This window comes from Pongo pygmaeus, chromosome 12 (assembly GCF_028885625.2).
Source record: "Pongo pygmaeus isolate AG05252 chromosome 12, NHGRI_mPonPyg2-v2.0_pri, whole genome shotgun sequence".
NCBI classification, from domain to species: Eukaryota; Metazoa; Chordata; class Mammalia; order Primates; family Hominidae; genus Pongo; species Pongo pygmaeus.
In genome coordinates, this window is record NC_072385.2 from 44547411 (window position 1) to 44561548 (window position 14138).

Here is a 14138-nt window from a genome sequence, read left to right on the forward strand (position 1 = left end):
TGGTGAAACCCTGTCTCTACAAAAAATACATAAAAAGTAGCCAGGCATGGTGGTGGGTGCCTGTAGTCCCAGCTACTCGGGAGGCTGAGGCAGGAGAATGGCGTGAAACCGGGAGGTGGAGCTTGTAGTGAGCTGAGATTGCGCCACTGCACTCCAGCCCGGGTGACAGAGCAAGACTCCGTCTCAAAAAAAAAAAAAAAAAAAAAAAAGTAGTTTTTAAATTTCCAAGTATTTAAGTATTTTTACATTTATTTTCTTATTACTGATTTATAATTTAATTTCACGTAATGAAGGACCACATATTGTATGATTCCAATTCTTTTAAATTTATCTAGGTTTGTTTTCTGACCCAGGACCGGCTATCTTGGTGACTATTTCATATGTACTTAAGAGAATGTGTATTTTACTATTTTGAGGTGAAGTGCTATGTAAATATCAGTCTAATCTAGTTTGTTAATATGTTATACAGTTCTCTTATATCCTTACTAATTTTCTGTCTGCTCGTCTTATATTACTGAGACAGAAGTGTTAAACTCTCTGACTATAATGGAGGCCCCAACTACAATTGTGGGTTTGTGGGTTTCTCTTTTCAGTTCTAACCATTTTTATTTCATATATGTTAAATTTCAGATGTTAGGTATGTACCCACTTAGAATTCTTATGTCTTCTTTTTTAAAAACTTTTTTTATTATACTTTAAGTTCTGGGATACATGTGAAGAATATGCAGGTTTGTTACGTAGGTATACACGTGCCATGGTGGTTTGCTGCACCCATCCACCCGTCATCTACATTAGGTATTTCTACTAATCCTATTCCTCCCCTAGCCCCCCACCCCCGCAACAAGCCCCAGTGTGTAGTGTTCCTCTCCCTGTGTCCATGTGTTCTCATTGTTCAACTCCCATTTATGAGTGAGAACATGTAGTGTTTGGCTTTCTCTTCTTGTGTTAGTTTGCTAAGAATGATGGTTTCCAGCTTTATTCATGTTCCTGCAAAGGACATGAACTCATCCTTTTTTATGGCTGCATAGTATTCCATGGTGTATATGTGCCACATTTTCTTTATCCAGTGTATCATTGATGAACATTTGGATTGGTTCCAAGTCTTTGCTATTGTGAACAGTGCCACAATAAACATATGTGTGCATGTGTCTTCATAGTAGAATGATTTATAATCCTTTGGGTATATACCTTGTAATGGGATTGCTGGGTCAAATGGTATTTCTAGTTCTAGATCCTTGAGGAATAGCCACACTGTCTTCCACAATGGTTGAACTAATTGACACTCCCATCAACAGTATAAAAGCATTCTTATTTCTCCACATCCTCTCCAGCATCTGTTGTTTCCTGACTTTTTAATGATCACCATTCTAATTTTTTTTTTGCATTTTTCTAACGACCAGTGATGATGAGCTTTTTTTGTATGTTTATTAGCTGCATAAATGTCTTCTTTTGAGAAGTGTCTGTTCATATCCTTTGCCCACTTTTTGATGGGGTTGTTTTTTTCTTGTAAATTTGTTTAAGTTCTTTGTAGATTCTGGATATTAGCCCTTTGTCAGATGGATAGATTTTAAACATTTTCTCCCATTCTGTAGGTTGCCTGTTCACTTTGATGATAGTTTCTTTTGCTGTGCAGAAGCTCTTTAGTTTAATTAGGTCCCATTTGTCAATTTTGGCTTTTGTTGCCATTGCTTTCAGTGTTTTAGACATGAAGTCTTTGCCCGTGACTATGTCCTGAATTGTATTGCCTAGGTTTTCTTCTAGGATTTTTATGGTTTTAGGTCTTACGTTTAAGTCTTTAATCCATCTTGAGTTAATTTTTGTATAAGGTGTAAGGAAGGGGTTCAGTTTCATTTTTCTGCATATGGCTAGCCAGTTTTCTGAACACCATTTATTAAATAGGGAATCGTTTCCCCATTGCTTGTTTGTGTCATGTTTGTCAAAGATCCGATGATTGTAGGTGTGTAGTGTTACTTCTGAGGCCTCTGTTCTGTTCCATTGGTCTATATATCTGTTTTGGTACCAGTACCATGCTGTTTTGGTTACTGTAACCTTGTAGTATAGTTTGAAGTCAGGTAGTGTGATGCCTCCAGCTTTGTTCTTTTAATATATGTGCTTAATTTACATTTAATGAAATTATTCACATGGCATGAAGTCAGGCTGTCCAACCATCTGTGGCTCCACCCCAGGAAACCAACCCTCAGCCCCATGCGCATGGCTGCAGAGTGCCCAGTGCCAAGGTCCATGCTCCAGGCAAGGGTCGAGTAGGAGTGGATTTTTAAGCCAGGTTGACAGTACACTCAGTGACCCAGAGACCATCCCAGTGGAGCCCTGCTAGCCCGCTCTTGCACCTATAGTGCGGCTGCCACCTGCATGTCTCCCTTGGGCTGCAGTGGCCAGGCAATCCCCATCTGCCCACCCCTTTCCCCAACCAGGACCCTAACCACGGACTCTGGCGCCAGACACTGCCACTGCTGTCAACCAGGCCCTGCAAAGGCAGGAAACCTGAACTGGCTGCTGAGCCCCTTCTGGTTGGCCACGCAGTACCCACGCCTGTGGCCCTTGGACTCCTAGTGTGGGCTAAAGTGGAGTGGACCCTCCGGCTTGGCCAGGGCGCAATGGGCCACCTGGAAACCATCCAAAAGAGAAGACCTACCAGCCCGTGCCCTAGGTGCAGCTGCCACCTGCACGTCAGGCACCAGCAGCAATGGCCAGACCATCCCTGATTCTCCATGCCTTCCCCATCCCCGCCCCAACAGCAAGGACTCCCTGACAGGACGCTGCGGTAGTGGCTGTCGGGAAGACGGCTGGGCAGGTGCATAAGGATAAAGATAGACTCTCAGTCCCATCCCGATGGCCACGACGTGCTCATCCCCTGGCGGCTCCTCAGCCCTATCCTAGTGGCCAGGGAGTGGCATGCAGGCAGCAGCTTTGGGAAACCCGATTGCCCCTCCTCACACGTGCCCATCACACGACTTGGGCGACGGGGTGGTGAAGTCAGGCTGTGGCCCCAGCGGCGCCACGAGGCCGAGAACCGGCGCTCAGCCTCATCCCCGTGGCTGCAGAGTACCAAGCGCCAGGTCCTGCGCTCTGGGCGCGGGTCAGGAGCAGCTGGCAAGGGCAGCGCAGCCTGTGGGGCCCTTGGGCGCGGCCGGCCGCAGCTCCGGGAAGCCACGTCAGCCCACGGGCGCTGCAGCTGCAGCCGCCACCAGCACATGGAGCAGGGGTCGCAGAGGATTGGGAATCCCCGACCAGGACTGCGCCTCCAGCCGCGCGGACCCCGGGGCCAGCCGGGCAGCGGCAAGTCAGGCAGTCTGCAGCAGGAGCGCCAGGCATGGGCTTTGGCCCGGGGTGCAGGAGGCGCGCACCCTCCGGCCAGATGGGCGGCGCACTCAGGGCCCAGGAGGCCATCCCAGGGGAGCCCCTCCAGCCCCCGCCGGAGCCCGAGCTGCAGCTGCCACCTGTAAGTGGTGCGCTGGCTGCAGCGGTGGCAACCCCGGATCCCGTCCTCCAGCCTCGCGCCCATCAGCGCGGACCCCGGGGGCGACGCGGTGGCGAAGTCGGGCTGTGGGCCCAGCGGCGGCACCAGGCGGAGAAGCACCACTCAAACCCCACCCCTGGGCTGCAGAGGGCCCAGCGCGGGGGGCTCCGAGCGTCGGGAGCCGGTGGAAGAGGAGAAGAGCGCGCGGGCCACAGTCATACAGGCCCTGGGGCAGAGCGCGCCTCGCGCTCCAGGGAGCCCCGCCAGCCCGCGGCACCTGCGCAGCAACGGCCGCCTGCACGTGGCGCCAGGAGAGAGCCGTTAGGGCGGTTTCTCCACTTCGGGCCTGTTGGGCGGGGCCGGCTAAGGTGCGCGTGCTCACTGGTCCTAACGGTTCTGTTGGGCGTTTCTGCTGAGAGGCGGGAGGCGCTGAGAGTCTGTGCGAAGGTCCGTGGACAGACTGCACTGCTTGTTGTTGCGCTTCGGAGGCGGCGACCCCCGAAGGCCGCGATCCCCGAAGGCCGCGATCCCGGAAGGCGAGCTGAAATACGGCTGGAGCGTTCCCAGGCTACAATTTGCAGCCGGACGATTATGGAAGACTACCAGCTGGAGAGGTGGCCCACCCTCAGGGAGCGCTTGTGCTTGGATGGCTTCTCATTTCCCCAATACCACATTAAATCGTCTCATCTGAGGAGGATCCACAGAGCTGTCTTCTATGGTAATCTGGAGAAACTGGAGTACCTTCTGCTCAAGTATCATGACGCCAATGAGAGAGACAAGGAGGAAAGGTAATGGGGGCCGGGAGCCCGGGCTGCGGGAGGAGGCCTGTGGATGTGGAGAAGTACCCCCTTCCAGGCTGAGGGCTGCGGGGCGGATGGTCCGGGGCTCGGGGTATGGACGGGGGCTAGGGGATGCCTGGCTGGGGTGGTAGTGAGTGGAGCGGGGCCTGGGGAGTGGGGGTATATGGGGTGGCGGGTGTGGAGTGAGTTGGGGGATGGGAGTGGGGAGTAGGGGGTGCATGGGGTGGGGGTGTGAATGGGCTGAGGTGGATGGAATGAAGGCTTGGGGGGTAGGGGCGTGGACGGTGTGGGGTGGGAGATGGGGTGAGGGTTCAATGGGATAGAGGACTGGAGGTGGGGGTGAGGTGTGGGGGTGAATGGGGTGGGGGAAAGGGGTGCAGAAGTGAGGGGGGCGAGTCCTGTCACCAAAGGGGCTGGACTTTCTTTCCTGGCAGGCTCAGCCGCACCTGGGATGTGGAAACCTTGGCGGGGGCGAGCACCCAGGCCATTTTCACGAGCAGCAAAACAAAAACAAAACTTCAGCTGGTTTCCAATCACTCAACATGCTGCTTCTTTATAAATCATTTTAAAGTGATTTCACTAATAAAATTCAGCATGTACAGCATTTTATTTTTAATGTACACATTTTAAAGCATAATGTTACATACATTATGGAAAGGTGCATAATGAGAGAAATCATTTCCATAATAAATCAACTTCCTGACTAAAAATTCTTTGGATAAAAATCCAATATTTATTTGATATCAGTGAACACCTATGTCAATGTGATTTTCACTGAGGGACCTTAGAGGGAAACTTTGAAGTGGGAAGATGGTTTGTGTTCTTCAATAGACACATTTTTCTAAAGTTCTGAGCTCTTTCTGTGTTTATAAATTTTACATAATCCAAATAAAGTTATCAAAGTGTTAACATTTTTGAATTACTCATGCTGTCTTTTACTATTGTGATGACATTAAGAAAACTTTTGAAATGGAGTCAAAAAAGACTTGCCTTTCTAGATATGAAAATGTGCTGTTAATTTCCACAAGTTATTTACTAACAGCTGAAACAACAAATCAGTGAATGGAACAGGTTAGAAAATCCAGGAACCCACCAATATGTGTAAGAATTTATTAGGTTGGTGCAAAAGCAATTGCGGTTTTTGCCACAATTACAAGTAATGGCGAAAAATGCAATTGCTTTTGCACCAATCTAATAGAATTGGATAATGGTGACATTTCATATTAGTAGGAAAAGATGAATTACTCATAAATGAAGTGCCTGCTAACTATTTGGAGAAATCTGGCTAGATTTTTATGTCACAGAAATAAGTTCATTATGGAATGTAGATTAAAAATTTTCAATGCACAAAATAAGAAAGATAACAGAAAAAAACACAAATGCCTACTTACACATGTTTATATTCCTACAAATATCACAAGCACACATTCTGAAGGTCGATTTAGCAAAATAAAAAAACATCCAGTTTATAAGAAAAAATTAACAAAAGACAATATGTGTATATACATATTAGATAAAAAAGTGATTTTCATTTTACAGAGAATTCTTCAAATAAACAAGAACTCTCATTTAAAATAGAGGAAAGCATTTTTTTTTCAGATATTCAAGCAACCTATGCACATAGGAAAAAATATTTAGTGTTCCTGGGAGGAGAAGATATTTAAGTTAAAAAAGGAATGAAATACTGTTTTCTATCGACAAGTTTGTGAGGGTAAAGAGTAGCAGTACATATACTGCTGTTTAAAGTTTATGTTTCTGATGACTTTTCAAATAGACACTTTGTTGGTAAGTATCACACTTTAAAAATGTATGTGCCCTTCACCCATCAATTCCATGATACTAAAATATCTCTAGGAAATAGAGATGCATGCAATTTGTTTTTCTCAGCACTGCTTAAAATAGCAATGTATTTGGAAAACCGCTTATAATGGATTTTATAAATTTTATAAATTTATCAATAAATTTCAGTGCATCCATAGGATGGGACAATATGGGAGCTTTGCAGATGTCAGTAGATACAGATGTATGTTGAGGTGTGAAGATGTACTTTGAAAAAAAGTTGGTTTGATTATACATACACACAAACAGTCTGTGGTATTTGTAAGCCAAATATGTGTACAAAATATAACATTTCTTCTTTTCTGGCCAGGTGTATTGCGATATTTTTTCTTATCTGTGATGTATAAATGATCAGTATGTTTAAAACTTCTAGTAAATGTTTTTTATTAATGAAATTATCCTTGGGAAAAGAAGAAATATAAATCTTGCAAAGAAAAAAATAATTCTCACTTCCTATTTTATTTTATTATTCATTTATTTGTTTGTTTGTTTATTTTTGAGATGGAGTCTTGCCCTGTCGCCCAGCCTGGAGTGCAGTGGCATGATTTCAGCTCACTGCAATCTGCCTCTCAGGTTCAAGTGATTCTCCCACCTCAGCCTTCTGAGTAGCTGGGATTACAGGTGTGTGCCACCATGCCCAGCTAATTTTTGTATATTTTAGTAAAGATGGGGTTTCACCATGTTGGCCAGGCTGGTCTCAAACTCCTGACCTCAGGTGATCCCCCCACCTTGGCCTCCCAAAGTTCTGGGATTACAGGTGTGAGCCACTGTGCCTGGCCTTATTTTTATTTTTTTGTTTATTGGTATCTTCTGTGAACTTTTAGCCTCTTCAGAGGCAGAGGGAATATTTTTATTTGTGCTTGATTATTTTATTATGCATAGATTTCAGTATATAAATAGGTTTTTATTATAGTTTTATTACATATATGCAAACAATTTTAAATTAATTATTTTAGTTTATCAGTGTCCTCATGAAAATGAAAACGAGCAAATATAAGTGATTATCACTATTCCAAAAGCACTGCTTTAATTTATAGTTTTTTTCATAATAAACTTCCCAACTGTATGTATGCATTCTTTCAATCCAGTTATTCATCAAGCATCACCTGAATACCTATTATGTAGCAGACACATTCCACCGTCTCTCAGGACTCCTCCACCCTTAACAACTTCATGTTTACCTGACCAGCCTGAGCAAGCTGAGAGATTTAAAATGGAAGCATTAGGACTGAATCCCAATTGGATCTTTTATTCCTTTTTTTTTTTTAAACAAAAGCAATTCTGAAGTTAGAAAATAGTGAAAGATAACCTTTAACTGCCATTTCAAAAACTTATGACAGTCTCAAATACTACTATTAATCATTGCAAATATCTAATTTATGTAACATTCTGTAAGTATTGAAAAAAATGAGCTGTACCTATTCATTTGAATACTGAGTTTTCTTTGGATTTTTTTTTTTGAAAATTGAAGTAAGAATTACTTCGTTTTAAAAATTTGTTGTTTTATTTTTGCCTTCTTTTTCCACCGTACTTTATTTATGTGCCAATTATATGAGTAGAACTGCCTGTTCTATGTACTGTATCCCACTTAATGTAAGGCATCACAGATTGGGTGATGCCACATAACTTTATATATCAATAAGATAATGTTTAAAATGTTGCCAGTTATAACTGTAGTAAATAATGAATTGTAAACAGTATTCCAATGTCAGGAGATGTTAATATATAAGAGAATAGTGAGAAAATGAGCATCTGAGAATGACTGAAATACAATGATACATCTAATCTTTAATAGATACCTCAATGTAGATATGATTGTATCATTTTACTGAATTAAAATGTCTTTGTAAGTAGTAATATCTAAAAATTATTGAGCTGTTATTTGTGTTAGAAAGTGTTCTAAATGCTGTACGTAGATTCTTATGTAAGCATCACAGCAGTGTTCTGTGGGATAGCTACTATTCTCTTATATATTTTATTGATAAGGAAATTGAAGCAAAGAAAGGCTAAATAACAGCTAAGTGACAGAGCTTACAGTAAATTTTAAGCCCCAATTAAACTGAATCCAAAAGCCAAGCTTTTTCTATTGAATAGCCTGCTCTTTCACTAATGTGGCGAGTAATAAGCGCTAACAAATATTGTACTTTCTTCACAAGAAAATTACATATTTGTTTTGAAGACAGAGAAATAACATGCTAATTAATGCTTACAGTTACATGTTTTAAAAAGTCCTGTCACTCTCACAGGACTGCCCTACATTTGGCCTGTGCCACTGGCCAACCGAAAATGGTATTTCTTCTGGTGTCCAGAAGATGTGAGCTTAACATCTACGACCGTGAAGGCAGGACACCTCTGATCAAGGTATATAGTAGCTGACTCTTTGAGCATGAGATGGATTTGGTTTAAGTACATAGGATAAAATGAATTTATCTCATTGGAATACCACTATATAACTAGTTAGTAAATCCTATGGAGTGTTTATTTTGATTTTTCAGTATTTGCATGTTTCTCGGTCTAATACTGACAGGCTGTACAACTGAGGCAGGAGGCTTGTGCAACTATTCTGCTGCAAAATGGCGCCGATCCAAATATTATGGATTTCTTTGGAAGGACTGCTCTACACTATGCTGTGTATAGTGAAGATACATCCATGATAGAAAAACTTCTTTTATATGGTACAAATATTGAAGAATGCGGCAAGGTATAGGTCAACCAATGTTATTTTCAAACTATCTGAAATGCATTTATTTTAACATTGACACATGTAAGGGTCAATTTTTCATATTTGGGAGCTCAAACATTCCTTGAATGAAAATATTTTGAAATGCCTTAACTGTCTAAGATTTTACTTTAAATATTGGAACTTTTAAAGAAGCATTATAGGGTACAGCTTTTTTTCACGCACTTATGGTAAATAATTATAAAAACAAATGAATTACAATAAATTTATAATTCATGACAACTGAATTTGGGAAAGGTAATAGTTAAGTGTTTTTCCACTAAATTACTTTTTTTCTAATCAGTGTGAAGTGACACAGGAAAGTAAAATTGGCCCTTATAAATAGGCTTTATTTTAAATTTCAAAGAAAATTAAAGCATTTCACAATAAATGTACATCTTGTTGTGTTGACAAGTATTGTATGTGAAGGTGATTTCATTTGAAAGTGATTCCTCTGTGGAAAGGCTTAAGAGGGAAAAATGAAGAAAAGGAGAGCAATCAGAAATGCACCAGCTAATTTGGAAATTAGGTAATGAGGGAAAATACTGTGGAGAGGGTTTTTGTGCGTTTTGTTGTTTGTTTTCAATTTATATGTTTAGGCAAGGATCGCTTCAGTTTTGGGGATGATTATTCTTACTTTGGGAAAGAGTTTGTGAGTTGTAAAATTGCCTAGGGATCAATTTTGGTAGGACTCTGAGGAAACCAGGTTGGCAGTGAATAGTGGTGATGAAGTGGCACACAGTTCATCAGAGAGAAGAACACATAATTAATGGACATTATTCAATTCTGGCAGAAACAGCCACTTAGATAAGCATCTAAACTCTTCTCTCAAGTGCAGAATGTCTTGATGGGCAGGTGGGAGATAAGGAGCTTAAAAATAGTGAAATCAAGTTGGATTTTGAGTTTACTAGTCTCTTCTCTACCCCTACCCAGGAAAAGTAAATGAAGTTTTCTGTGAATGGCTCTATCTTTTGCTCTTTCCTCTTTTTGGCCAAATCTCAAATGATAAAGGGAATTTGTCATGTGGGTGAGAGATGAGACTGAAGTGATTATCAACTGTGCTGGTTCACAGTTAGAATTGTGCATGACAGTAACCTGGGGAAATTACAAGCAAATCTCTAGGATATCCCGTGAAGATTTTAATATAGTAGATCTAATATTTACTATTAAATATTACTGGACATGTATGTTTAAAAATATTTCCTTGAAGCTGGGCATGGTGGTGCCTCTAGCCAGAGCAACAGAATAAGACACTGTCCCTAACAACAACAACAACAATAAAAAATTTCTTGAGACTCTGATACGCTGCTTGTTAAGAACCACTGAACAGATAAGTGTAATATAAATTCCCATATCTCAAACACATAAAAAATCTCTAGAAGGGTTGGATGATAGGTGCTGCTTCCTTTAAATTTCTCCTTTCCAATAATATTAGCCTGACCTTTATCTGTCTCTACCTCTGTGGTTGGGAAGTTAAAAGGACTATTATTTGCAATATCTATCAGCGTAAGAATAACACCTTTTCTTTGCCACCATCACTTATTCGCTGCCATTCATAGGGTCGTTAGGAATTTGCTATTGTGGACTCTTTTAATAAGTAGAGACTGATTCTTTCAGGACTCTGAGTCTCTTTGTTATCATTCTGGTGATTATTAAAAGCAGAGTTCTCTCAATTACAATAGTAAAAATTTCTAAACCTTTTTTAAAGCTGAAGCTCTATTATGGACTGCCTCAGTATGTCAGTTAAGTACATAGAACTATGGCATAATCAGGATAGCAGTTTTCAACACTGAACACCATGAAGTTAGTTAGAATACAGAGAATACATATAGGTCATTATTAGAGCTTTAATTGATAAGCCATTGTATTTTTATTTCTGATTTATATTTTACCTAAAATAAAAAAAGTTAAGTAAAAATTAATATGGAAACTAGAATACAAATAAATTTTTAAAGGAGTTATGTACCAGGGTCCTAAGATTATAATTACATAAATATTTGCCTCAGGGTCCTAAGATTATAATTGAGAATAACATTTCATACAGAGCTTTCTGACAGCTAAGATAAAAATATTACTAGAGAAAACTTATGGACTATTTAATAATAAGCAATGAAAGTTCATTTGAAGCCTATCTCTATTAATTCAGAACCCGGCCCTCTGAATTAAAAAGAGATAGGCTTCAAATGAACTGTCAATCATGTCAGAATCTCAGATGACAATGTCCCAGGAGCACCTGACATTGTCATCTGAGATTCTAACACCATTAATAGAGAATGAGGCAAGTGTGTATCACCCAGAGGAAACCTCCACCTTTACTGGTAAGCTCTCATAATTGTATCCCTGAAACTCTCATTTCTCAAATGTTAATGTTCTCCAAAATAAGTATTTACAAATAGGGATTAGGTGAAGTTCAAAAGATTTCTCAGATACTAGACACATAATGCACAGTTTTGTAACATTTTTCAAACATGGGTGATCATGGAGTCTTTCTTTTGGGGTATAATGTTCAACTTCTGGTAAAGTAAATATCCTTTGGAATATATTAATAGTTTAAGAAACACTGCTCCATAGATAATAATTTAGATCATTAATAAAAATGCCTGAAACATTTATTACTGTGTCTTAGAGTTTGAGGACATAGAGAAAAAAATACAGCTGCTGCCCTCAAGAAGCTCTTGGTTCAGGTGGGAAACAATAAAACCCTTGAAACACGCCATGCTAAATGCTGTGACAGAAGCAAAGATTCTTGGAACTGGGAAATGTTTGAAGTGAGTTTTGGAGATGACCAGAGTTCTTGTGGTGAGGCAGAGGAGGTTGTTTCCAGGGGAAGGAGCAGAACACAGAAAAGCACCGAGGAGTGAAAAGAAAGGGACTACCTCTTATGTCCTTTCAATTGTATATATTTAAGCTCACAGGATCTTACATAAGGTTTTCAGTTCAGTTGATAAATATGTAATTTTGTGATTATAAATTGCTGCTGTTGTTTTACAGTATGAATATCAACCACTTTTACTTGCTGTGAGTCGAAGAAAAGTGAAAATGGTGGAGTTTTTATTAAAGAAAAATGCAAATGTAAATGCAATTGATTATCTTAGCAGGTACAGACTTTAGTTCTTATTGTGTTGTTTTTAAACCTGAGTCATTTTAAAGTGGTAATGGTCACTCAAGTCAGAAATATTACATTAATAAGAAGACTAACTTTTAATTATTGGGATATAGTGAGAAATAACACAGATCATCACTTAGGTAGAAAAACAATTATTTGGACTGAGTAACATAAAGAACAGTGTATAGCAGGATTCGTCTCTCTATATAGACATTATACACATAAAAGGCTTCTATATATAGAAAGCTCCGTATATTGATAGATGTTTGTTATTTGTAATATGATGTGGTGTTATTTATAATGTAATAATATGATGCTTTTGATTGTATGATCTTATGTTAGCTAAAGGGGCTTCATGTTAGTTTTTCATTTCTACTGTGTTTTGATGTTGTTTTTAATTGATATGGGGAGAGGGAGAAAAGATAGCTTTAAATGGATAAAACTTTATTTTAATGAAGGCAAGCTTTAGGTTCACACAGGACTGGGTTTAATCCCTAGCTTTCCCACTTGCTGGATGTGTGACCTTGGTAACATTACTTATCACCAAGTATGTTTTCTTCTGTGAAAAGGAGGGTAATAATATATCCTTCAAGGGCGGTTGTGTGTAAGTAACATTATATATATATAATGTTAGAATGTCCAGCTAACAGAGCAAGGTGCTGATGTTTTGGAAACAATGGCTGAGCATAGAAGTATGTGCTTATATATATATATATATATATATATATATATGTATACACACACATATATATGTGTGTGTATATAATATTATATATACACATTGTAATGTGTAAGTATATAATGTAACATCATATATGTTATATAATATATACAATATATATTTTATAGATAATATATTATATACAATATATATTTTTTATATATATATATGATGTTACTTATACACAACCACCCTTGAAGGATATATTATTATCCTCCATACATACATATATATATAGTATTTAATTAAATGCCTAGCACATGCTCATCTGCATCATTAACTGAAGCTACGACTACTACTATTAGGATTCCTATTAATATTATTGTTTTAAGCCTGTAGATAGCTCTCTTATCTGACCCTTTAGCTGATTTTGTATTACAATACATAGTATCAGACTAGGGAAGAAATGAATAATTTTTCACTTAAATTTGCCTACTGTAGATAGGTGGCCTGAGCATAGTTTCTTGCCCATCAAAGGACTTTAAGTTAGCAACTTTATGTCATACCACAGTGGGACAAGAGACTTCCTTTTTGTTCCTTGCTTTTAACCTTTGTGGTAACTTGCAAAGATAAACCCTTGAGCACCCAAGATGCTTGTTTCTTAGTACATGTAATTGGGTTAATTCTACACAGACAGGCAACATATTAAGTTGATAAAGTATATAAACTTAGCTTTTAAAATGTCATTAAATTTTTTAATTACCTCTCTGTTATTTTAGATCAGCCCTTATACTCGCTGTTACTCTTGGAGAAAAAGATATAGTCATTCTTCTTCTGCAGCACAATATTGATGTGTTTTCTCGAGATGCGTATGGAAAGACTGCAGAAGATTACGCCATTGAGGCTAGGAATAGAGTGTAAGTCTTTACATAAAAAGGCTAGTGAACACTAAATTGAAGTTTAAAATAATTGTAATAATTGCATCTTATATATCAGGTGAGATTTCATAGTTTGGTTCAAGTAGTTTTCAAGTGACAAATTTTCAGGTTTTTAAGTTTTCGAGAGTTGTGCAACTTCGTCAGCCAGAAATCAAGCAAAAGGCTAGATAAGTAGCAGTAGGTGCAGGATTCTTGACATTGAAACTTTTAGGACTTTTCTCCTTAGGGATTCCAATGTTGTACATTTTATTTCAAGTATAACCCCTATGCATAGGATAAAGTAGTTTCACATCTTTGATTTTTCTAATTAGTTATTTGGGCCTCAAAATGGCCAGTTTATCAAAAAATCTTGTGCTGTGTACTGGGGACCATCTACTATAGCCTGATCATTGAATTTTTCAAGAACCTAAGGGGTTCCCTAAGTCCAAGGAAGACAATCAGTGTCTACAAGTCAGAAGGAGAAGGGGAAAGGACATTGTAATGATTGCTTTGTTTTCATTGATTCTGTTGCTGCTTTCTTGCCATTGAAAGTACTCTTGCAGTCTGGTAATGATTAACCTTTGCCACCAGGATGCTCTTTCTGTTTGAGATCCCTCA

General features: G+C 39.5%; 2 protein-coding genes across 2 annotated transcripts in view; both read left to right on the top strand.

Moving 5' to 3' along the window:
• Positions 1–3939: 3939 nt before the first annotated feature.
• Positions 3940–8824, top strand: LOC129024850 (ankyrin repeat domain-containing protein 36B-like). Its single transcript, XM_054472112.2, has 3 exons — positions 3940–4266; positions 8364–8478; positions 8645–8824. Exons 1-3 carry the CDS (start codon positions 4070–4072, stop codon positions 8822–8824), a joined length of 492 nt encoding a protein of 163 aa, XP_054328087.1. The 5' UTR covers positions 3940–4069.
• A 2913-nt stretch (positions 8825–11737) lies between these two features.
• Positions 11738–14138, top strand: part of LOC129024840 (ankyrin repeat domain-containing protein 36A-like) — a 71051-nt gene continuing 68650 nt past the window's right edge. The window contains exons 1-2 of the mRNA XM_054472088.2: positions 11738–11934; positions 13383–13520. Of these exons, the coding sequence (XP_054328063.1) occupies positions 11876–11934; positions 13383–13520 (197 nt within the window). The 5' untranslated portion in view covers positions 11738–11875. The remainder of the gene's footprint in view (positions 11935–13382; positions 13521–14138) is intronic.